At 40.0% G+C, this 26,724-nt stretch overlaps 1 protein-coding gene across 1 annotated transcript in view; it reads left to right on the top strand.

Annotated features, from left to right (window-relative positions):
* SNAP91 (synaptosome associated protein 91) overlaps positions 1 to 26,373 on the top strand; it is a 466,999-nt gene extending 440,626 nt beyond the window's left edge. The window contains exons 26-30 of the mRNA XM_053710488.1: positions 9,814 to 9,916; positions 10,376 to 10,459; positions 20,790 to 20,888; positions 22,109 to 22,210; positions 25,065 to 26,373. Of these exons, the coding sequence (XP_053566463.1) occupies positions 9,814 to 9,916; positions 10,376 to 10,459; positions 20,790 to 20,888; positions 22,109 to 22,201 (379 nt within the window). The 3' untranslated portion in view covers positions 22,202 to 22,210; positions 25,065 to 26,373. The remainder of the gene's footprint in view (positions 1 to 9,813; positions 9,917 to 10,375; positions 10,460 to 20,789; positions 20,889 to 22,108; positions 22,211 to 25,064) is intronic.
* The last annotated feature ends 351 nt before the right edge of the window (positions 26,374 to 26,724 follow it).

Raw genomic sequence — 26,724 nt, 5'->3', positions numbered from 1 at the left:
GAACTTCAGTTGGGGGGAACAGTTTGCAGACTTTTCTGCTCAAGGTATGACTAGCCATTTTTCTAACAAGACTGTGTAATGCTGGAAGGCTGTCATTTTTCCCTCATGGGGATCGGTAAGCCATTTTCTTAGACTCAAACAGAATAAAGGGCTTATTATGGGCTATAAACTGGTGGACACTTGTAGGGGCTAAATCGATTGCTTTATTTAAGTATTATATGCAGTTTGAAGTGAATTTCACACTTTTCTAATATTGGGGAACGTTTTTAGCGCCAGGCACTTGTTAAGACACCTTCCCAGTCAGGAAGGGTCTTTCTCTGTAGTAGGCAAAGCCTCATTTTCGCGCCATTATTGCGCAAATACTTTTGAGTACAGTACATGCAGCTGCATGTGTGAGGGTCTGGCATCCACTGAAAACGATCCTAGAAGGCTTCAACTGGTATCGTATACCCCCCTGGGATTGGTGAAGTCGCAACAAAGGCTGTGGCTGGGACTGTAGGGGGTTAAAATTGCAAACGGCTCCGGTTTCCACATTTTAAGGGTTAACAGCTTGAAAATTGGGGTGCAATACTTTGAATGCATTAAGACACTGTGGTGAAAATTTGGAAAAGATTGGATAATTCCTTCATAGTTTTTCACATATTCAGTAATAAAGTGTGCCCTGTTTAACATTTAAAGAGACAGTAACGGTTTTGTTTTAAAACGTTTTTTTGTGCTTTATTAACCAGTTTAAGCCTGTTTAACATGTCTGTACCTTCAGATAGATCATGTTCTGTATGTATGGAAGCCAATGTGGTTCCCCCTTCAAATATGTGTGATAATTGTGCCATAGCGTCCAAACAAAGTAAGGACCGTACTGTCACAAATAGTAAGGTTGCCCAGGATTATTCCTCAGATGAAGGAAGTAGACATAGTTCTACATCATCTCCTTCTGTGTCTATACTAGTTATACCCGCGCAGGCGACCCCTAGTACTTCTAGCGCGCCAATGCTTGTTACTATGCAACAATTGACGGCAGTAATGGATAACTCCATAGCTAATATTTTATCCAAAATGCCAGCATTTCAGAGAAAGCGCGATTGCTCTGTTTTAAACACTGTAGAGCAGGAGGGCGCTGATGATAATTTTTCTGTCATACCCTCACACCAATCTGAAGTGGCAGTGAGGGAGGGTTTGTCAGATGGGGAAATTTCTGATACAGGAAGAATTTCTCAGCAGGCAGAACCTGATGTTGTGACATTTAAATTTAAATTAGAGCATCTCCGCGCATTACTTAAGGAGGTGCTATCTACTCTGGATGATTGTGACAATCTGGTCATCCCAGAAAAATTGTGCAAGATGGACAAGTTCCTAGAGGTCCCGGTGCACCTTGATGCTTTTCCGATACCTAAACGGGTGGCGGACATAGTGAATAAGGAGTGGGAGAAGCCAGGCATACCTTTTGTCCCTCCTCCTATGTTTAAGAAATTGTTCCCTATGGTCGACCCCAGGAAGGACTTATGGCAAACAGTCCCTAAGGTCGAGGGGGCGGTTTCTACACTAGCCAAGCGCACGACCATTCCTATTGAGGACAATTGTGCTTTCAAAGATCCTATGGATAAAAAATTGGAGGGTTTGCTTAAAAAGATTTTTGTACAGCAAGGTTACCTCCTTCAACCTATTTTGTGCATTATTCCTGTCACTACAGCGGCGTGGTTCTGGTTCGAGGAACTGGAAAAGTCGCTCAGTAGGGAGACTCCGTATGAGGAAGTCATGGACAGAATTCACGCACTTAAGTTAGCTAATTCCTTTATTTTAGACGCCGCTTTGCAGTTAGCGAGGTTAGCGGCGAAAAATTCAGGGTTTGCAATTGTGGCGCGCAGAGCGCTCTGGCTAAAGTCTTGGTCGGCGGATGTATCTTCCAAGACAAAATTGCTTAATATCCCTTTCAAAGGTAAGACCCTTTTTGGGCCAGAATTGAAAGAGATTATTTCAGACATCACTGGGGGAAAGGGCCATGCCCTCCCACAAGATAGACCTTTCAAGGCTAAGAATAAGTCCAATTTTCATTCCTTTCGCAATTTCAGGAACGGACCGGCTTCCAACTCTGCGGCCTCTGGACAAGAGGGTAACGCTTCCCAGACTAAACCAGCTTGGAAACCAATGCAAGGCTGGAACAAGGGTAAACAGGCCAAGAAGCCTGCTGCTGCTACCAAAACAGCATGAAGGGGTAGCCCCCGATCCGGGACCAGTTCTAGTAGGGGGCAGACTCTCTCTCTTTGCTCAGGCTTGGGCAAGAGATGTTCAGGATCCCTGGGCACTAGAAATAGTCTCTCAGGGTTATCTTCTAGAATTCAAGGAACTACCCCCAAGGGGATAGTTCCACGTGTCTCACCTATCTTCAAACCAAATAAAGAGACAGGCATTCTTACATTGTGTAGAAGACCTGTTAAAGGTGGGAGTGATACACCCAGTTCCAACTGTGGAACAAGGTCAGGGGTTTTACTCAAATCTGTTTGTAGTTCCCAAAAAAGAGGGAACTTTCAGACCAATTCTGGATTTAAAAATTCTAAACAAATTTCTCAGAGTTCCATCGTTCAAAATGAAAACCATTCGAACAATTTTACCTACAATCCAGGAGGGTCAATTTATGACTACCGTGGATTTAAAGGATGCGTACCTACATATTCCTATCCACAAAGATCATCATCAGTTCCTAAGGTTCGCCTTTCTGGACAAACATTACCAGTTTGTGGCTCTCCCATTCGGGCTAGCCACTGCTCCAAGGATTTTCACAAAGGTGCTCGGGTCCCTTCTAGCGGTCCTAAGACCAAGGGGTATTGCAGTGGCACCTTATCTGGACGACATTCTAATCCAAGCGTCGTCTCTTTCCAAAGCAAAGGCTCATACAGACATTGTTCTAGCCTTTCTCAGATCTCACGGGTGGAAGGTGAACGTAGAAAAGAGTTCCCTGTCTCCGTCGACAAGAGTTCCCATTTTGGGAACAATAATAGATTCTTTAGAAATGAAGATCTTCCTGACAGAAGTCAGAAAGTCAAAGCTTCTAAACGCTTGTCAAGTTCTTCACTCTATTCTGCAGCCTTCCATAGCTCAGTGCATGGAAGTAGTAGGGTTGATGGTTGCAGCAATGGACATAGTTCCTTTTGCTCGAATTCATCTAAGACCATTACAACTGTGCATGCTCAAGCAGTGGAATGGGGACTATACAGACTTGTCTCCAATGATTCAAGTAGACCAGATGACCAGAGACTCACTCAGTTGGTGGTTGACCCAGGATCACCTGTCCCAGGGAATGAGTTTCCGCAGACCAGAGTGGGTCATTGTCACGACCGACGCCACTCTATTAGGCTGGGGCGCGGTCTGGGATTCCCTGAAAGCTCAGGGTCTATGGTCTCGGGAAGAGTCTCTTCTCCCGATAAACATCCTGGAACTGAGAGCGATATTCAATGCTCTCCGGGCTTGGCCTCAACTAGCGAAGGCCGGATTCATAAGATTCCAGTCAGACAACATGATGACTGTAGCTTACATCAACCATCAGGGGGGAACAAGGAGTTCCTTGGCGATGAGAGAGGTGTCCAAAATCATCAAATGGGTGGAGGATCACTCCTGCCACCTATCTGCAATCCACATCCCAGGAGTAGACAACTGGGAGGCAGATTATCTGAGTCGTCAGACTTTCCATCCGGGCGAGTGGGAACTCCACCCGGAGGTGTTTGCCCAGTTAACTCAATTATGGGGCATTCCAGACATGGATCTGATGGCGTCTCGTCAGAACTTCAAGGTTCCTTGCTACGGGTCCAGATCCAGGGATCCCAAGGCGGCTCTAGTGGATGCATTAGTGGCGCCTTGGTCGTTCAACCTAGCTTATGCGTTTCCACCGTTCCCCCTCCTTCCCAGGCTTGTAGCCAGGATCAAACAGGAGAAGGCCTCTGTGAATCTGATAGCTCCTGCGTGGCCGCGCAGGACTTTGTATGCAGACCTGGTGAATATGTCATCGGCCCCACCATAGAAGCTACCTTTGAGACAGGATCTTCTAGTACAAGGTCCATTCGAACATCCAAATCTAGTTTCTCTGCAGCTGACTGCTTGGAAATTGAACGTTTGATTTTATCCAAGCGTGGGTTTTCAGATTCAGTGATAGATACTCCGGTCCAAGCCAGAAAACCTGTGACTAGAAAGATTTACCATAAAGATATATCTGTTGGTGTGAATCCAAGGGATTCTCCTGGAGTAAGATTAAAATTCCTAGGATCCTCTCCTTTCTCCAAGAAGGTTTGGATAAGGGATTGTCAGCGAGTTCTCTAAAAGGACAGATTTCTGCTTTATCTGTCTTGTTACACAAACGACTGGCAGCTGTGCCAGATGTACAAGCCTTTGTACAGGCTTTGGTTAGAATCAAGCCCGTTTACAGACCCTTGACTCCTCCCTGGAGTCTAAATTTAGTTCTTTCAGTTCTGCAAGGGGTTCCGTTTGAACCCTTGCATTCCATAGATATCAAGTTACTATCTTGGAAAGTTTTGTTTTTGGTTGCTATTTCTTCTGCTAGAAGAGTTTCTGAATTATCTGCTTTGCAGTGTGACCCACCCTATCTGGTGTTCCATTCAGATAAGGTTGTTTTGCGTACCAAGCCTGGTTTTCTTCCAAAAGTTGTTTCCAACAAGAACATTAACCAGGAAATAGTTGTTCCTTCTTTGTGTCCGAATCCAGTTTCAAAGAAGGAACGTTTGTTACACAATTTAGATGTAGTCCACGCTTTAAAGTTCTATTTAGAAGCAACAAAGGATTTCAGACAAACTTCTTCTTTGTTTGTCGTTTATTCTGGTAAGAGGAGAGGACAAAAAGCTACTGCTTACCTCTCTTTCTTTCTGGCTGAAAAGCATCATCCGATTGGCTTATGAGACTGCCGGACGGCAGCCTCCTGAACGAATCACAGCTCACTCTAATAGGGCTGTGGCTTCCACATGGGCCTTCAAGAACGAGACTTCTGTTGATCAGCGACTTGGTCTTCTCTGCACACTTTTGCCAAATTCTACAAATTTGATACTTTTGCTTCTTCGGAGGCTATTTTTGGGAGAAAGGTTTTGCAAGCCGTGGTGCCTTCTGTTTAGGTAACCTGATTTGCTCCCTCCCTTCATCCGTGTCCTAAAGCTTTGGTATTGGTTCCCACAAGTTATGGATAACGCCGTGGACCGGACACACCAATGTTGGAGAAAACAGAATTTATGCTTACCTGATAAATTACTTTCTCCAACGGTGTGTCCGGTCCACGGCCCGCCCTGGTTTTTTAATCAGGTTTGAAAAATTTCTTTCTCTATACACTACAGTCACCACGGCACCCTATAGTTTCTCCTTTTTTTCTCCTAACCGTCGGTCGAATGACTGGGGGGCGGAGCCTGGGAGGGACTATATGTACAGCTTTTGCTGTGCTCTTTGCCATTTCCTGTTGGGGAAGAGAATATTCTCACAAGTTATGGATGACGCCGTGGACCGGACACACCGTTGGAGAAAGTAATTTATCAGGTAAGCATAAATTCTGTTTTTACTTTCCTGATTTTTAAACAAACTACTCACTAATTTATCCTTTAGATTTTGCACCCTCTTGGCTGTCAAACTTGGTCTTTCACCCACCATCCTTTCTATTGATTTGTCTAGAGTCAAGATATGCCAATGTTTTCTCAGGATTGATATTAAGTTATAGCATCGCTCATTAAATGTGCTGACAAAGCAAATATAATTAATATCATCAGAAATCTTAGCCTTCTATAAAAGGCTTTGTCTATTGCTATCTCGTGCTCTGCAAAATGCTTTCTTGAGTGTTTTTTGTGGATAACCTCTTTCCTTAAACCTCATTTGAAGAGCTTTAGCTTCAGTTTTAAAATTATTGAAGTCAGTACAGTTTCTACGATGCCTCAGATATTGGCCTTGGGGTATATTTTTAAGAAGATGTGGTAAGTGATGGCTATCAGCGTGAAGTATAGTGTTCCCAGCTGTACTCTTCCTAAATGTTTCTGTAAGGATCTCAGTGTTTTTTTGTTTGTTTTTTAAATCTAAGAAGGCCACTTCAGTTAAACTCCAGGAATAGGTGAATTTTAAATTATAATTATTAGTATTTAATCTTTCCATGAAATCAGTTAGTTGTTCTATGCTCCCCTCCCAGAACATTACAATATCATTGATAAATCTGAGCCATAAACTAATATGGCTCAGATCAAAGTTAGAAGCATAAAGTACAGTTTCTCTTTCCCACCCCCCTAGGTAAAGGCAGGCATAGGTTGGGGCACAACATGTGCCCATCGCTGTGCCCAAAATCTCTTCCTAAAAAAATTCTGAAACACAAAGAAGTTGTGTTTTAAAATAAACCTTAAAAGTTCAATTACAAAATCTGTGTGTTTTCCGTAATTGGTTCCTCTCTCACTGAGAAATTTTCTTATTTGGTTAATACCTTTTTCATGAGGCATTGAAGAGTAAAGTTGTATTGTATCTTTGTTTATATGTGTCCCATTCAATTTTTTTAAGGACATCTAATGTATCTTGTATATAAGAGGGCAATGAGCTCAAAAAGGGTCTTAAACAGTAGTCAACATATTCAGAAATGTTTTCGGTCAAAGAATTAATCCCAGAAATTATTGGTCTTCCAGGTACTGGAGAAGTATTTTTATGAAATTTTGGAATTGTGCAGAATGTGACTGTTTTTGGGAATTATTTGTTTAAATAGTGAAATTCCCGTTTATTAATCAAACCTTCATTCAAGCCATATTTTAAAATGTTCACAATTTCCAAGTTATAATTTTCAGTAGGATCATGTTATAATCGTTTATAATGGGTCTTATCCCCTAGTTGTCAGTTGCATTCTCTCAAATAATCTTTGGTGTTTTGAATTACTACATTGCACCCCTTGTCTGATGGCTTGATGACTATCGATGTGTTCCTCTTTAACTCCTTAATTGCTTTTCTTTCTTGATTACTCAAATTATCTTTTTGACTGTATGAATGTTTTGTTTGAAGTGAGCCCAGAAGTGATTTGGTAGGCACATTCAGTAAATGCTTTGAACACTATTATTATACTGATGCCGATACCACTGATCCTATAACTAGCCCTCTAGCTATACACATGTGCCCGTGTCATTACTGTGTCATTATATAGTGCTGGGTGTTATTATACAGATGCAGATACCACTGATCCTATAACCAGCCCTCCTCTGGCTATACCCATGAGCCAATGTCACTACTGTGTCATTATATAGTTCTGGGTGTTATTATACTGATGCAGATACCACTGATCCTATAACCAGCCCTCTAGCTATACACATGAGCCAGTGTCACTACTGTGTCATTATATAGTGCTGGGTGTTATTATACAGATGCAGATACCACTGATCCTATAACCAGCCCTCCTCTGGCTATACCCATGAGCCAGTGTCACTACTGTGTCATTATATAGTGCTGGGTGTTATTATACTAATGCAGATACCACTGATTCTATAACCAGCCCTCCTCTGGCTATACCCATGTGCCAGTGTCACTACTGTGTCTTTGTATAGTGCTTGGTGTTATTATACTGATGCAGATACCACTCATTCTATAACCAGCCCTCCTCTGGCTATAACCATGTGCCAGTGTCACTACTGTGTCATTATATAGTGCTGGGTGTTATTATACTGATGCAGATACCACTGACACTATAACCAACCCTTGTCTGGCTATATGCATGTGCCAGTGTCACTACTGTGTCTTTGTATAGAGCTGGGTGTTATTATACTAATGCAGATACCACTGATTCTATAACCAGCCCTCCTCTGGCTATACCCATGTGCCAGTGTCACTACTGTGTCATATAGTGCTGGGTGTTATTATACAGATGCAGATACCAATGACCCTATAACTAGCCCTTGTCTGACTATACGCATGTGCCAGTGTCACTACTGTGTCTTTGTATAGAGCTGGGTGTTATTATACAGATGCAGATACACATCCAGTATTTCACTCGGGCTTTATTTATTCCATAGCTTATCACCCAATATCGCTAGCAGTCTCTTGACAAGCCACTAACTTTATTCACCCTACATATTTTTTTTTATTCCTATTATTTAATCAGAAAGAAAAGATATACTAAGGTTGTGGTGGACACTGCAAGGGCTAGTCACGGACACCAGTGTCCGTGTACGGACACCTTGCCTATCCCTGTCTGGAACTAGTGAAACTAAATGAAAGAGGTGGCAATCTGGACAAGCTACTACTCCAGAAAGAATGTAACTGGATCTTTAATTTAGGTTCCCTTAAACCTAAAGGTATGAAAGAGGAACTTAACTTTGCCCCTTTTCTTGGCTGTTAATCTCAGAATTTTATTTATGGTTACAATATATTTTGTTAATATTGAATATGAATCCCTCTAACCCTATATTGTCGGAACAATGAAAGTTAGATAGAAAAGATAGTACACTGTGATTTATAACAATATATTTGATCTGCTGGAGCGCATTTAGTTGTGTTAAGTTTGAATAATTTCAAGAAAATGTAAATATAAATGAGCCACAAATTAAGCCACTAGCGGTACAATATAACTTATGTTGGAAAAATGAACTTCAAATGTCTCAATTTCACCCGGATGAACAAGGCAGAGTTATACTTCCTTAAAGGGCGTCGTTACAGAATGACGCCATCAAACTAAGCCGGAAGAAGCCCTGTGCCTTTAGGGGTGAAACGTGCGTAGCAAGGCAGCTACACTATGTCCCAGCAGGACGCATCAGGACCAGTTCAAGCCAGCACAAGCAGGTCTAAGTAAATCAGGAAACAATTGGAAGTTTGGGAACGCCCGCCATGGTCTGGTAAGCAGACGGTTTCGAACCGCAATTAACCCCCTGCCATTTAACAACAAAAATACTGGAGCTGAACAGAGTGAAACAGGAGGGTAAGGTGAGTCATTGACAGAGCCCCACTCATAGAGCAAATATCCTTCAATTCAAGCGCAAGAAAGGGAGTGTGGAGGGCTGACCGCTTACCCGTCCTATGCTTTTGCTGCCAACGGACTGTGTGTGTGGGGGAGACTGCTTAACACCAACTATACCTACTAACGGGGTTCTACACCGTAAGAAGAATATTGCCTAAGTGCTTGTGGGACGCTTGCTTATTTACAAAGGGACTTATTATTGGGTGGAAATATCCCACAACTGGTGAATTTTCATAATAGGAAGCTCGCTAAATCCTCAATTAAGGGTACCCTTATTAACCTGTCTGGACTATAGTATGAGTTACCGCTTTTGTGGCTTTTCTGTATTTTAATTTTTTGCATTAATATCTGTATAGATTAAATAATTATTTAAATGCATTTACAGCGTGTGACCTCTGATTTTCTCTGATTAGACTGTATAAGGTTTGAGTGACAGATAAGGGTATACTTAAAACACCTGTGGGAGACACATTTTGGTGTCACCGACAGCTGGTGTTCTTCTTTATGTATGTATTTATGTGTATATAGATAGATAGATAGATAGATATACAGTGTGTGTATATATATATATATATATATATATATGTGTGTGTATATATATATATATATATATATATATATATATATATATATATATAGAGAGAGAGAGAGAGAGAGAGAGAGAGAGAGAGAGAGAGATGTGTGTTTATGGGGCCTGTACACGTTTAACTAGTGGAAGTTTCAGCGTTATCAATGCAGACAAGTAACTGCATGAGAGACTGAAAGGGATATAACATTTTATGTTACATTTTAACTTGATACCTCTGTAGTGTGAAATTCTCATTAGTCTCTTTGTATTGTACTGTTTTGTGCAACGTATTGAACAGTCAGTGGAATGCCGGGGAGAAGAAGCTAACTGGAGGTGCAAACTGGCAACCAAAAGTAGCACCAGCTACATGGTCAACTGGTGCAGCATCAAGTGCTCCTATGGTACGTTACTTTGTCCTATTTTGTCTACTAGGCAATTTCTGCAAATTCTTTCTAAACCATATGGAATAACTCCTGCTAGATTACAATACATATCATTGTTTTCCAAGTCCTTTTGTGCACAGATCGTTCCCTCCTTATCCATAAATAACGGTTTTGCTTTTTAAATCTAAATAAAGCGACATTAGAAACCTGGAAGTGCTCCATATGCCAAGGCACCTAAGATCCGCTGTTTCTAGTGCCAAATGTTAAAGTAAATAAACCAAAGCAATACATACATATGCAGATGATTGCCCACACTGAAGTAAAACATCATATCCTTGCTTATGTGCATACAGAGTGGAAACACAAAATAAAATTGTATAACTTAAAACCAATACACTGACCTGCTTGGATATTTAACTATAGTAATTTGTGAAATCATACCCTGTTCATATGTTCATGTTTTTGTTCTTGATCTAGCAAGGGACATCTTCTCCTGTTGGTGGAACCCCCCCAGCGGCAAGTGCAGCTACAGGTGCACAGCCAGTAGCAGGTTTTGCTATGGTAAGTATATTGGTTACATTCAGAAATTAAACGGATATTAAACAATTTTTTTAAATATATGCATAGTTTATTTCAGTACTGAAATAAACATTCAAAATGTTTTAAACCCCATTTAAAACTAATTTTGTTAGTGAAATTGTTAGTCAGATCTTCATTGTTCTGCAGTGTGTTATTAATCATTGCAAAACCTGATTACTGCTCATTTTGTCTCCTTTTGTTATGACCAGTTAGGGACAGATATATATATGAGCCAAGGCAGTGAATAAGCAGTCACTGTGTAGAATGTTGTAGTCTGGGCTCTGATCCTACATGATGCATTCCATTCCTGAGTGTTTCAGACACTATACATTTCCCCTTTCTTACATCTCTGTTACGGATGGAAATATAAAATGTGAAAGAAAGACACACATTATACAGAACTAGAAATTACCGTATATGGAGGGTTACCACCCTCATGTATTACAGAAATGGATTTATTCACAGTCTTTACAGAACGTTTAGCTTGACACAGGGTATTGGCACAAATCATTACACTCTGGGAGTCAGTACTATCTTCTAATTAAGCGCTGACATAATATAAACTTTTCTTTTTACATATCTGCACTATATTGTAGACGAGTTCAGCATTGGTATGAATGGACAGTAGAGTCAAAATTAAACTTTGTTGTTTCAGCCAGAGCATCCAATTTTAAACAACTTTCTCCAACATAGGTGTGTCCGGTCCACGGCGTCATCCTTACTTGTGGGATATTCTCTTCCCCAACAGGAAATGGCAAAGAGCCCAGCAAAGCTGGTCACATGATCCCTCCTAGGCTCCGCCTTCCCCAGTCATTCTCTTTGCCGTTGTACAGGCAACATCTCCACGGAGATGGCTTAGAGTTTTTTAGTGTTTAACTGTAGTTTTTATTATTCAATCAAGAGTTTGTTATTTTAAAATAGTGCTGGTATGTACTATTTACTCTGAAACAGAAAAGAGATGAAGATTTCTGTTTGTAAGAGGAAAATGATTTTAGCAACCGTTACTAAAATCGATGGCTGTTCCACACAGGACTGTTGAGAGGAATTAACTTCAGTTGGGGGAACAGGGAGCAGACTTTTGCTGCTTGAGGTATGACACATTCTAACAAGACGATGTAATGCTGGGAGCTGTCATTTTCCCTATGGGATCCGGTAAGCCATTTTTATTACAGAAAGAAAAAAAGGGCTTCACAAGGGCTTTCTAAGACTGTAGACATTTTCTGGGCTAAATCGATTTATATTTTATACTCCATAGCCTTGAGGAATTATTTTAATCTTGGGAATTATGTAAAATAACCGGCAGGCACTGTATTGGACACCTTATTCTCTAGGGGCTTTCCCTAATCATAGGCAGAGTCTCATTTTCGCGCCTGTATTGCGCACTTGTTTTTGAGAAGCATGACATGCAGATGCATGTGTGAGGAGCTCTGATACATAGAAAAGACTTTCTGAAGGCGTCATTTGGTATCGTATTCCCCTTTGGGCTTGGTTGGGTCTCAGCAAAGCAGATACCAGGGACTGTAAAGGGGTTAAATATAAAAACGGCTCCGGTTCCGTTATTTTAAGGGTTAAAGCTTCCAAATTTGGTGTGCAATACTTTTAAGGCTTTATGACACTGTGGTGAAATTTTGGTGAATTTTGAACAATTCCTTCATACTTTTTCGCAATTGCAGTAATAAAGTGTGTTCAGTTTAAAATTTAAAGTGACAGTAACGGTTTATTTTAAAACGTTTTTTGTACTTTGTTATCAAGTTTTTGCCTGTTTAACATGTCTGAACTACCAGATAGACTGTGTTCTGAATGTGGGGAAGCCAAGGTTCCTTCTCATTTAAATAGATGTGATTTATGTGACACAAAATTTAGAGAAAATGATGCCCAAGATGATTCCTCAAGTGAGGGGAGTAAGCATGGTACTGCATCATCCCCTCCTTCGTCTACACCAGTCTTGCCCACACAGGAGGCCCCTAGTACATCTAGCGCGCCAATACTCCTTACTATGCAACAATTAACGGCTGTAATGGATAATTCTATCAAAAACATTTTAGCCAAAATGCCCACTTATCAGCGAAAGCGCGACTGCTCTGTTTTAGAAAATACTGAAGAGCATGAGGACGCTGATGATATTGGTTCTGAAGGGCCCCTACACCAGTCTGAGGGGGCCAGGGAGGTTTTGTCTGAGGGAGAAATTTCAGATTCAGGGAAAATTTCTCAACAAGCTGAACCTGATGTGATTACATTTAAATTTAAATTGGAACATCTCCGCGCTCTGCTTAAGGAGGTGTTATCCACTCTGGATGATTGTGAAAATTTGGTCATTCCAGAGAAACTATGTAAAATGGACAAGTTCCTAGAGGTCCCGGGGCCCCCCGAAGCTTTTCCTATACCCAAGCGGGTGGCGGACATTGTAAATAAAGAATGGGAAAGGCCCGGTATACCTTTCGTCCCTCCCCCCATATTTAAAAAATTGTTTCCTATGGTCGACCCCAGAAAGGACTTATGGCAGACAGTCCCCAAGGTCGAGGGGGCGGTTTCTACTCTAAACAAACGCACCACTATACCCATAGAAGATAGTTGTGCTTTCAAAGATCCTATGGATAAAAAATTAGAAGGTTTGCTTAAAAAGATGTTTGTTCAGCAAGGTTACCTTCTACAACCAATTTCATGCATTGTTCCTGTCACTACAGCCGCGTGTTTCTGGTTCGATGAGCTAGAAAAGGCGATCAATAATAATTCTTCTTCTTATGAGGAGATTATGGACAGAATTCGTGCTCTCAAATTGGCTAATTCTTTCACCCTAGACGCCACTTTGCAATTGGCTAGGTTAGCGGTGAAAAATTCTGGTTTTGCTATTGTGGCGCGCAGAGCGCTTTGGTTAAAATCTTGGTCAGCGGATGCGTCTTCCAAGAACAAATTGCTTAACATTCCTTTCAAGGGGAAAACGCTGTTTGGCCCTGACTTGAAAGAGATTATCTCTGATATCACTGGGGGCAAGGGCCACGCCCTTCCTCAGGATAGGTCTTTCAAGGCCAAAAATAAACCTAATTTTCGTCCCTTTCGCAGAAACGGACCAGCCCCAAGTGCTACGTCCTCTAAGCAAGAGGGTAATACTTCTCAAGCCAAGCCAGCCTGGAGACCAATGCAAGGCTGGAACAAAGGAAAGCAGGCCAAGAAACCTGCCACTGCTACCAAGACAGCATGAGATGTTGGCCCCCGATCCGGGACCGGATCTGGTGGGGGGCAGACTCTCTCTCTTCGCTCAGGCTTGGGCAAGAGATGTTCTGGATCCTTGGGCGCTAGAAATAGTCTCCCAAGGTTATCTTCTGGAATTCAAGGGGCTTCCCCCAAGGGGGAGGTTCCACAGGTCTCAATTGTCTTCAGACCACATAAAAAAACAGGCATTCTTACATTGTGTAGAAGCCCTGTTAAAAATGGGAGTGATTCATCCTGTTCCATTAGGAGAACAAGGGATGGGGTTCTACTCCAATCTGTTCGTAGTTCCCAAAAAAGAGGGAACATTCAGACCAATCTTAGATCTCAAGATCCTAAACAAGTTTCTCAAGGTTCCATCGTTCAAAATGGAAACCATTCGAACTATTCTTCCTTCCATCCAGGAAGGTCAATTCATGACCACGGTGGATTTAAAGGATGCGTATCTACATATTCCTATCCACAAGGAACATCATCGGTTCCTAAGGTTCGCACTCCTGGACAAGCATTACCAGTTTGTGGCACTTCCGTTCGGATTAGCCACTGCTCCAAGGATTTTCACAAAGGTACTAGGGTCCCTTCTAGCGGTGCTAAGACCAAGGGGCATTGCAGTAGTACCTTACTTGGACGACATTCTGATTCAAGCGTCGTCCCTTCCTCAAGCAAAGGCTCACACGGACATTGTCCTGGCCTTTCTCAGATCTCACGGGTGGAAAGTGAACGCAGAAAAAAGTTCTCTGTCTCCGTCAACAAGGGTTCCCTTCTTGGGAACAATAATAGACTCCTTAGAAATGAGGATTTTTCTGACAGAGGCCAGAAAATCAAAACTTCTGAACTCTTGTCAAATACTTCATTCTGTTCCTCTTCCTTCCATAGCGCAGTGCATGGAAGTAATAGGTTTGATGGTAGCGGCAATGGACATAGTTCCTTTTGCACGCATTCATCTAAGACCATTACAACTGTGCATGCTCAGTCAGTGGAATGGGGACTATACAGACTTGTCTCCGACGATACAAGTAAATCAGAGGACCAGAGATTCACTCCGTTGGTGGCTGTCCCTGGACAACCTGTCACAGGGGATGAGCTTCCGCAGACCAGAGTGGGTCATTGTCACGACCGACGCCAGTCTGGTGGGCTGGGGCGCGGTCTGGGGACCCCTGAAAGCTCAGGGTCTTTGGTCTCGGGAAGAATCTCTTCTACCGATAAATATTCTGGAACTGAGAGCGATACTCAATGCTCTCAAGGCTTGGCCTCAGCTAGCAAAGGCCAAGTTCATACGGTTTCAATCAGACAACATGACGACTGTTGCGTACATCAACCATCAGGGGGGAACAAGGAGTTCCCTGGCGATGGAAGAAGTGACCAAAATCATTCAATGGGCGGAGACTCACTCCTGCCACTTGTCTGCAATCCACATCCCAGGAGTGGAAAATTGGGAAGCGGATTTTCTGAGTCGTCAGACATTTCATCCGGGGGAGTGGGAACTCCATCCGGAAATCTTTGCCCAAATCACTCAATTGTGGGGCATTCCAGACATGGATCTGATGGCCTCTCGTCAGAACTTCAAGGTTCCTTGCTACGGGTCCAGATCCAGGGATCCCAAGGCGACTCTAGTAGATGCACTAGTAGCACCTTGGACCTTCAAACTAGCTTATGTATTCCCGCCGTTTCCTCTCATCCCCAGGCTGGTAGCCAGGATCAATCAGGAGAGAGCATCGGTGATCTTGATAGCTCCTGCGTGGCCACGCAGGACTTGGTATGCAGACCTGGTGAATATGTCATCGGCTCCACCATGGAAGCTACCTTTGAGACGAGACCTTCTTGTTCAGGGTCCGTTCGAACATCCGAACCTGGTCTCACTCCAACTGACTGCTTGGAGATTGAACGCTTGATCTTATCAAAGCGAGGGTTCTCAGATTCTGTCATTGATACTCTTGTTCAGGCCAGAAAGCCTGTAACTAGAAAAATTTACCACAAAATATGGAAAAAATATATCTGTTGGTGTGAATCTAAAGGATTCCCTTGGGACAAGGTAAAAATTCCTAAGATTCTATCCTTCCTTCAAGAAGGTTTGGAGAAAGGATTATCTGCTAGTTCCTTGAAGGGACAGATTTCTGCCTTGTCTGTGTTACTTCACAAAAAGCTGGCAGCTGTGCCAGATGTTCAAGCCTTTGTTCAGGCTCTGGTTAGAATCAAGCCTGTTTACAAACCTTTGACTCCTCCTTGGAGTCTCAATTTAGTTCTTTCAGTTCTTCAGGGGGTTCCGTTTGAACCCTTACATTCCGTTGATATTAAGTTATTATCTTGGAAAGTTTTGTTTTTGGTTGCAATTTCTTCTGCTAGAAGAGTTTCAGAATTATCTGCTCTGCAGTGTTCTCCTCCTTATCTGGTGTTCCATGCAGATAAGGTGGTTTTACGTACTAAACCTGGTTTTCTTCCGAAAGTTGTTTCTAACAAAAACATTAACCAGGAGATAGTCGTGCCTTCTTTGTGTCCGAATCCAGTTTCAAAGAAGGAACGTCTGTTGCACAATTTGGATGTTGTTCGTGCTCTAAAATTCTATTTAGATGCTACAAAGGATTTTAGACAAACATCTTCCTTGTTTGTTGTTTATTCTGGTAAAAGGAGAGGTCAAAAAGCAACTTCTACCTCTCTCTCTTTTTGGATTAAAAGCATCATCAGATTGGCTTATGAGACTGCCGGACGGCAGCCTCCTGACAGAATCACAGCTCATTCCACTAGGGCTGTGGCTTCCACATGGGCCTTCAAGAACGAGGCTTCTGTTGATCAGATATGTAAGGCAGCGACTTGGTCTTCACTGCACACTTTTACTAAATTTTACAAGTTTGATACTTTTGCTTCTTCTGAGGCTATTTTTGGGAGAAAGGTTTTGCAAGCCGTGGTGCCTTCCATCTAGGTGACCTGATTTGCTCCCTCCCTTCATCCGTGTCCTAAAGCTTTGGTATTGGTTCCCACAAGTAAGGATGACGCCGTGGACCGGACACACCTATGTTGGAGAAAACAGAATTTATGTTTACCTGATAAATTACTTTCTCCAACGGTGTGTCCGGTCCACGGCCCGCCCTGGTTTTTTAATCAGGTCTGATAATTTATTTTCTTTAACTACAGTCACCACGGTATCATATGGTTTCTCCTATGCAAATATTCCTCCTTTACGTCGGTCGAATGACTGGGGAAGGCGGAGCCTAGGAGGGATCATGTGACCAGCTTTGCTGGGCTCTTTGCCATTTCCTGTTGGGGAAGAGAATATCCCACAAGTAAGGATGACGCCGTGGACCGGACACACCGTTGGAGAAAGTAATTTATCAGGTAAACATAAATTCTGTTTTCTAATTTACTTCTGTTTTCAAATTTGCTTTTGTTGAAGGGTAAATCTAGACAGGCTGATAACACTGCTGCCCTTTAGACTGCTGCCCTAGTCTAAAGACACGTGAACACTCAAGTGCTCCTATGAGCTCAACCTAGATTTACTCTTCAACAAAGTATACCAAGATAACAAAGCAAATTTGTCAGCAGAAGTCAATTGGAAAGTTGTTTAAAATTGCATGCTTTGTCTGAATCATGATAGTTTAATTTTTATTTTGCTGTCACTTTAAGCTCTCCTATGCAGGGTACATGCTTTTAAATACCTTAACAGTTGTTTCAGATAGCAGATTAAAATTGAGGAATTATCTGTATTCCGTAGAAGCATTTCTCTAGATAGGATACATGCAACCAATGCATTATCTGATTAATTGTGTTTAAATGTTATGCTTCCTAGGCAAACTCTAACATCTCTGCATAAATGACTGTACTGGTAGGGAAACCATATTCTATTATATTTGACCCATTTGGAGAAAAATATGCAGTTAACGATTGTAAAAGGTCGAAATGTTGTCAAAATACTCAATACACTTATTACCTAACAGAAAAACACGTGCAGATATACACTAAAAGCTGAGTAATTAGATTAGTATTGACTGCAGGGTTTAATTTTTTAATTACACCCCTGCTCCCAGCTAGCTTCGCTCTCCCCAGTGAAGTTTCACTTTCCAGCAATATATAGATTTATAGAATTCCCTGAGACCTGTCCCTGCGAGTGTGAGAGTGGAAAACCACATCTGACCCAGTGAAGATTTTAGAATGGGGCCCACACTGAGGCATTCGGAAACTCACTAGAGTACAGGGTACGTCAGCTGTTGTTAAAGGGTTAAATGTTATACTGTGTACTAACACTATGACAATATGATAATGACCAATTCTTACCTAAAAGTTACATGTTATGCAAAACTATACAGTGCAAAGATGCCCTAACCTAAGTCATATGTAAAGCATTTATATAGGTCTGATGTTTTCCTGTTTAAAGGGACATTGTAGTTATTTTTCTCTATATTTTATCTAAAAGAGGGCCTATCAAAATGTGTTACAATTTCTTGAAAAATGTGTGTTCCTTTCCTAATTTAACCAATGCTTTCTTGACATGCTTACAAAACTGTGTCCATCACCGTCAGTAGATCAGTGGTAGATATCCTTATCATCCAAAGAACATTAGTAGGAATTACACAACTAACACTAAGGGATTATTTTAGATTTAAACAGCTTTTATTTAAGATTTATCAGGACATTTCAGGCTACCTTTATAGTCATATACGAACATTTTTCAATACAATGTCTGTTTTATTTATTTTTAAAGGGACAGTATACACTCATTTTCATATAACTGCATGTAATAGACACTACTCTAAAGAATAAGATGCACAGATACTGATATAAAAATCCAGTATAAAACTGTTTAAAAACGTACTTAGAAGCTTTCAGTTTAGCTCTGTTGAAAAGGTAGCTGGAAAGCCCACTGCAAGTGGGAAATAAGACACTCCCCCCCTCCCCCTTCTTTTGCATATGAAAAGACCCTTTACACAAACAGAAGCAAGCTGGGGAAGGTAGCTGACGGTATTCAAATAAAACTTTGGGGCTTGGTTAGGATTCTGAAAATCAGAGCACCCACCAAACTCCTCAAAATAAAAAGCCTAACACTAAAAAACCTAAAGTACCCACTGCCCCTAAAGGGGCATTTGTATGGGCATTGCCCTTAAAGGGGCATTCAGCTCTTTTACTGCCCTTAAAAGGGCATTCAGTTCTTTTTCTGCCCTTAAAACGGCAATCAGCTCTTTTCCAGCCCAAGAAAACCCTAATCTAAAAAAAATCAACCCCAAAAAATAAAAAAAAGACTAAGCCCCAAATAGGTACTCACCGTTCCTGAAGGTCTTCTTCCAGGCGGCTCCATCAGCATGGATCCTCGGCGGCGTGGAGGCTACTCTTCATCTGATGTCTGTCGTACACTGAAGATTGAATGCAAGGTACCGCATTTAATTTGGGGTACCTTGCATTCCTATTGGCTGAAATTTTCAAATCAGCCAATAAGATTTCAGTAGCTCTCATCCTAATGGCTGATTTCAAAATTTCAGCAAACAGGAAGGCAAGGTACCCCAATAAATATGGGGTACCTTGCTTTTAATCTTCAGTGTGCTACGGATGATCGCATGAAGAGGAACCTCCACGCCGTTGAAGATCAGGGAAGCCAGCCCCGCACCTCCCATCATAGAAGATGATGGAGCCCCCTGGAAGAAGACCTTCTCCGCCCGGACTTCAGGAACGGTGAGTACCTGTTTTTTATTTTTTTATTTTTAAGATTAGGGATTGAATGGGCTTTTAAAAGAGCTGAATGCCCTTTAAAGTGCAGTAAAATAGGTGAATGCCCTTTTAAGGGCAATGCCCATACAAATGGGTAGTTTAGTTTTTTTTTATTTTGGGGGATTAGTGGGTAGGGGGTTTTTACTGTTAGGGGGGACTTAGTATTTTTTAAAAAAAAAAAAAAAGCTCTTTAACGTAGGGCAATGCCCTACAAAAGGCCCTTTTAAGGGCTATTGGTAGTTTAGTGGGTGTTTTTATTTTGGGGGGGCTTTTTTATTTTCATAGGGATTAGGTTTATTTTTTTTTATTTTTGATTATTTTGTTTCTTTTTTTCTATAATGTTTCTTTTTTTGTAGTGTTAGATTCATTTTTTTGTAATTTGATGTTAGGATTTTTTATTTTAATTGTAATTTAGTAGTAATTGGAGTTGATTTAGGGGGTGTCAGGTTAGGGGGCTTAGTAATTAAATTAGTTATTTGCGTTGTGGGGGTTGGCGGTTTAGTTAATAGGTTAATTAGGTTTATTGCGATGTGGGGGGTTGGTGGTTTAGGGGTTAATTAGGTTTATTGCGATGTGGGGGGGGGTTTAGGGGTTAATATTGTAATTTATTTAGTTGGTGGTGTGGGGGTTTGGCGGTGTAAGGGTTTGGTAGTTTCTGTTGTGGGAGTTTAGCGATTTAAGGGTTATTTTATTTTGTTTTAAGCAACTTTCTAATTTAGTGGGGGGGTTGGTGGTTTAAGGGTTAATTAGGTTTATTGCGATGTGGGGGGTTGGCGGTTTAGGGGTAATATTGTAATTTATTTAGTTGGTGGTGTGGGGCTTTGGCGGTGTAAGGGTTTGGTAGTTTCTGTTGTGGGAGTTTAGCGATTTAAGGATTATTTTATTTTGTTTTAAGCCACTTTCTAATTTACTCCTATTATCAATGTAAATAATAATACTTAGTACAGGCGGTTATGTTTATTTTTTAATAATTTGTGCGGGCAGTTAGTATTTTTTAATTAATACTTTGTGCGGGCGGTTCGGTTTTTTTTTTATTTCTTGCGAGCGATTACGTGTTTTTTAGTTATTTCATTCGGGCCATTGCGTGTTTTTATTTTTTTATTTTTAAGGCTTTGTTTGCCTACGCTGCATCCAGGTGGATTCTATTGGCTGCATGCACAGCCAACATACTTTTGGCTGCCTCGGGCAGCCAACATTCCTTTGAGGATGCGTGCGCAACTGGCGATTGCGACGGACGCGTTACAGACGCGATTATAGTATAGCTTGAAGAACACAGAATACTATAAAATGGTGATATCAAGCAGACAATTCTTACTAAAGCAAAGTACTAGAAAACTAGTAATAAATAAATTAATAACAGACAATATTATTTTTCCAAAGATAACATTGATTTATATACATATTTTTTTTTTAGCCTTCAGCAGCTGGAGCAGGGGTACCTATGATGCCCCAGCAACCCGTGATGTATGGCCAGCCTATGATAAGGCCGTCCTTTGGTGGAGCTTCAGTTCCGGTATGACCCTTTTAATAAGATTTAGGGGGTTCACGTTCAGTGGTGCTTTAATATTTGAGACCATAGGTAACAATTTTTGCCATTATGAGAGCAGTTATTGGAGCTCAAAAAAGTGGTCATCACACACAATATACTAAGTGCACATCTTCTAGCATTGCTCTCTACATTTTGGCCCACAGATTTGGTCCATAACACAACAGTTATTCTATTGTGTTACAAAGAGAGGAGGAACAGACGCTAAACACAGTCTGCTTGTCCTTTTTTATATTATCCAGCTCATCACATGTGATGCCATCTACACTAGTGACATATTGGAGCAAAACAGACTTTGTCTCCATGGCAAAGTCCTGATGAAAAAAATTATCTTGTACAAGATGGTGACTTTTTGCTTAAATATTTACTTGACAAAAGCACATAAACACGAAATGCATTTGTAATATGTTTATATTTTAGTATATTCACTCAACTGTACAACACCAGTGAAATGCAGATTTCATTTATTAGGCTCACTTGAAGTAATGTAAATATTATAGATGACATCACTGTTAACATGGTATCAGTAGACCCATGATGTCATACTTCTGAACAACAATTATAACTTACAATGTCTGTTTACCTCAAGTAATTAGAATATTGCAAGCATTCAATAGGTTGCATTTTGTTAATATTTTAGTGAGGTAATAGTTTGTTTTTGGGTGCATTGTTACTAGAGATGATTTAATTGTGATTTATGCAGATTTACTTTAATTGGTAGCACAGTTTATATCAGTTATTGCCTTTAGAGAGACAAGTAAGTTGAATCTGAAATGCAGAGAAACACATTTGAAGTTTGATTCAAGCCATTTTAGCATTGCCCTTCTATTTGCAGAAATGTTTTGTTTAAACGGCTCGTCAGCTCTTGTGACTTTTACTTTGCATGCAAGCTACTGCTGATAGGGTGGTAGGCCATGTGCATGCTCTTTATAGCATCAGTGGTGGCAAGTCACATGGTATATCTGCTACATGGAGTCTGTGCAAGAGAGGGTATGCACTGGAAAAGTTACCAAAAAATAGCATTTTGTATCTGTCATTTTTTCTATATAAGGCCAATACTAAACTGCAGTGAATTTCTCCTAAAAGTACTATATACTGCTTAAAACTACAGTTTCACTAAATGTTTTACCTTCTTAAGTGTGTAATGCTCTTCATGTTTGATAATATTGTGTCCTTTTTGTGTTTAGCTCTCTCCTAGTCCAACACCTGCTTCCCCAAGTCCTAAGAAACCTCCAACAAAGGATCCATTAGCAGATCTCAATATAAAGGATTTCTTGTAAACCTTTCAGGTACTGTTTACAAAACCACAAGCATAATTTATAGCTAGAATTTAAGTAACCATGCAACACTGCCAAAGTCTTGGCTCTGCACAACATAGCATGTAACAAAATGTACCTACACACACACTTCTACATGCATACATAGCCCTACACATACATATTTACACACACACATACACATTTATACACACAATCACATATACATTTATACACACATAGTTACACACACACTTCTACATGCATACATAGCCCTACACATACATATTTACACACACACATACACATTTATACACACAATCACATATACATTTATACACACATAGTTACACACACACTTCTACATGCATACATAGCCCTACACATACATATTTACACACACACATACACATTTATACACACATTTAAACACTCAATCACAAATACATTTATACACACATAGTTACACACACATACATACATTCTGTGGAAAGTAACTTAAGGCAGCAGTAACTGTTCTTTTAGACTTGACAATGTTAGGACTTTTTGTAAGGAGTAGAGCAGACTATTTTGTTTCCCAATTAGAAAGTTGTCCTGGTGCAGAATTGTAACAAAACAAACCATTCCATGAGGAATAAATATTGGCCCCACTGTCGCTAAAGCAGCCCACTGACAGAGTAATTATGCTTAGCTATACCTTTTTTAGTGTAAATCAAATGTAATGTATAGCACTGTTTTTTACAAAGTAAAAAAAGGATTAATCTATACCAAAGTTTCTGGAAGCCCTGGAATGTTATGAAACATTTTAATGTTCATTATTGTGCAGCAAATAAACACAAGCATTCATAATACACAGCTTTAAATTTACAAATATTCCCTCGCAACATTTCTGAGCAGTACCAGATTTGCACCTCAGCATATGTGACCCCTAACCTGTTCAGACACTACCCTAAATACACAACACATCTTTGGCGGTCAGTTTTCTATACAACCCCAAGCTGCCCAGGCACTCCATGGTCACTTAATTGAGGGACTTTTGCCCAAAGTAGTTTTTCCTGCCGTTGTGCATGGTTGACCCTTGCGTGAGCCCTGGACCAGTGTTTCGCACACCTCACTCCACAACTTCCTAAGGGGGCGACCCCTATCATGGACGGCTCTTATATAACACCCTGCCTTGACCCACTTCTCACAGGTATTTCTCACTTTCGGAATAACAATAGTCTCAGACTAAGTACACATGCAATGCACTGGTCAACCTATAAAATTTATGACAAATCCTGGGTTTTAAACCATCATGAGAGCAGTGTTGATTTCTTGAGAGCCTGCCACACATGTTTGCTTTAAAAATATTTCATAGGGTACACCAACTAATATGCATCTCTGATGGCTTTAAAGGGACAGTCAACACCAGAATTTTTGTTGTTTTAAAAGATAGATAATCCCTTTATTACCAATTCCCAAGTTTTGCATAACCAACACAGTTATATTTATACACGTTTTACCTCTGTAATTACCTTGTATCTAAGCCTCAGCAGACTGCCCCCTCATTTCAGTGCTTTTGACAGACTTGCATTTTAGCCAATCAGAGCTGTCTCCATGGTAAATTCACGTGCAAGAGCTCAATGTTATCTATATGAAACACATCAACTAATGCCCTCTAGTGGTGAAAAACTATCAAAATGCATTTAGATTAGAGGCGGCCTTCAATTGGCAATTGAACCTCCTAGGTTTAGCTTTAGCAAGAATACCAAGAGAACAAAGCAAAATTTGTGATAAAAGTAAATTGGAAAGTTGTTTAAAATTATATGCCCTATTTGAATCAAGAAAGTTTTTTTGGACTTGACTGTCCCTTTAAGTAAGGTGCTCTTACATGAATGGAGATTATATTACTACTAAAAAGTCAAGATTGTGTCCTTACAACAGGGACTGCACTTAAAAGAAAAAAGCAGATAGCGGGTAAACTGCCCCCTAAGCACATTACTGCTCATTCAACTAGAGCAGTGGCTACTTCTTGAGCTTTTCAGAATGATGTTTTGCTTGACCAGATTTATAAAGCAGCTTCCTAGTCCTCTTTGCATACTTTGCTACCATTTGAGATGGCTTTTTGCAGGTAAGGACAGGGAGTCATCATGTCTTAAGAACATACCTGCCTTAACTTCTTAGATCTCACATTTGATGATTTGTGGACTGTTACTATCATATGAATGTAACACAATTTATGCTTATCAGATAATGTATTTCTTTCATGATGGTGAGTCCGCAACTCTGTTGATTATTATTACCTTCAGTTAATAGCAGATCTTGTTTTGCATTTCCTTTTTCTTGCTTTGGTCCCTTCCTGTCTTCCACTTTCCTCCTCCTTCCTGGGAAAGTTTAGCAATTTAGGGTTGTTTTTGTCTCAGGATATATGCAACATTTGATGAGCTGTAGACTCTCACAGTTCTTGTATGTATATATATATTTATATATAAATATATGTGTGTGTATGTATGTACGTGTATTTGTATATATATATATATATATATAATCAGGTAAGCAGTAGAACAGTTCTGTAATTAATTTTCTCTTGAGGTTTTACAGCATGTATGAACATTATTTGAAAATTTGAAAAACATTCATAAATACTTAGATAAACAAAAAATATACTACTTGGAATTTTGTATCCTTATGAGAAGAAAATAAAAAAAATCAAGGGATAACTTTAAACTGTACTTTTAAATCTCTGCACATAATAATAGTCTTACTTTTCTTATAAATTGGTAGATACACCAATAACATTTTCTTTTCAGAAGCACTGTAGGTAAAGAAGTTACACAGATGCATACTGTGCGTTATTTTAGTATCCGTCATTTTGAGTCATTTCTTTTTGTTTCTGCTTCTCACACAGATGCTGTTTTTGTGAAATGAATATGTGAATTTGGAGCCTACAAAGAACAGATTTGCTGCTCAGAGTTTCTAAATGAGCCACCAGTACCAAACCCAGTGCTTAGATTTCTCTCTCTTCTGAAATGTGTAACAGAGCTGTGAAAGTAAACATTAGGAATGTGTACTACCTTAGCAGTTATCCGCTATCTCTCATTTTTTGTGTATTTGGGATCTCTCTGTGTTTTACAGTTTTCACAAATGGATATATGTTCCTCATGCCTTCTAGTGCTTTTATGGACCTTTATGTTGGGAACAAAATATGCAGCTATTGTGCGCTGAGCAATCTGGAGCAAAAGTGTCTGTTTTGAAGGTTTCCGTATATATATTTATGAACTTTTGAACATGCCCTGATTCTTCTGTCTGTTATGAACTATTGTTTCATAATACCAGAGCACCCTCCAATACAAAAACTATTTTTGTGTGTATGTGCATCTGTGTGCGTGTGAACTACCCACAGGAATATCAATTGTGAAAGAAATGATTTTTTGTCTATTGTGCTTCTGTATGTTAAAAAAAATATTTATAATTTAAAGTCCATATAAAGATAAAAATGCAACTCCTGTTTTCTGGGTGTTTGCACACCCTGCTGCAAATGGTCATATCAGAGAAAATACATATTTATTAATAATTATTGTTTTAATGTATATATTTTAATTATATTTTTGTTCACAATATCTGACCTAGAATATTGATCAAGTTTTATTTAATTTTTTTTTTTGCACAATACATAAAGCAAGTAAAAGGGTATTTGTGTGCTCATTTTATGTAGATGAAAGTCTCTGATGAAAAACACAGCTGCAGTTATTTTCAAAACCCTTAATCTTGTGTATTTGTACTTAATCCTAAAAATATAATATATACTTTTTTATGTTTTATTGCAAATTTAGTTTACTTGTGCTTGTTTTGTGTTTCATTTAGACTGTTGTTTTCTTCATTGTCTGAATTCTCTGTGAGTAGTTTTTGTACTGTTTGTGGCCCCCACACAGATAAGAGCAATTCTGCCCTTTATTGTACATATTGTGCGAGTTACACTTTCCGTTGACACATTCATACTATTTTGTGCTGACGGCTTGGCTTAAGGTTTTGGTGCATACAAATACGGTCACTGTTGATCAGTGTTACAACTGGCTTGACAGCTGTGTGTAGAAGAATGTTGGCTAAGAAAGATATTCACCTGTTGTCTTTCAAAGTAACTATTTAATCAATGGTTGTATCTGAGTTTACTATGGGGAAAACACACTCTGAATGGGGATAAAAGTATTTAAAATCGATTTCAAAATGGCTTTTCTTTGTATCCTGGTTTAAAGACCCAGTGCATGTATGCCCTGTGAGATGCAATAAACACCTTGAACAAAAGCAAATGAAAACAAAAACTTTGTCTTTATCTATTTAGAATGACTATGGTTATATAAGGAGTAATCGTGAACTGTGCTGTATAATACACAAACTAATTTCTTATTTGTTTGCAGTCACAATCCTCAACACATTTGGATTTTGATAATTGTAGATTCTGGTACAAAACTGCCCTTCCTAATATTCTGATAGGCTCAAAATTTTGACTCACCAACCATACAACATAGTGTACTTTCTTCTATTTGGAGAAACAATGTTGCTGCAAATTA

This window comes from Bombina bombina, chromosome 4 (genome assembly GCF_027579735.1).
Source record: "Bombina bombina isolate aBomBom1 chromosome 4, aBomBom1.pri, whole genome shotgun sequence".
In the NCBI taxonomy this organism is placed as follows: Eukaryota; Metazoa; Chordata; class Amphibia; order Anura; family Bombinatoridae; genus Bombina; species Bombina bombina.
Note: the sequence above shows the minus strand (reverse complement) of the source record. Positions and strands in the feature narration are given on the sequence as shown.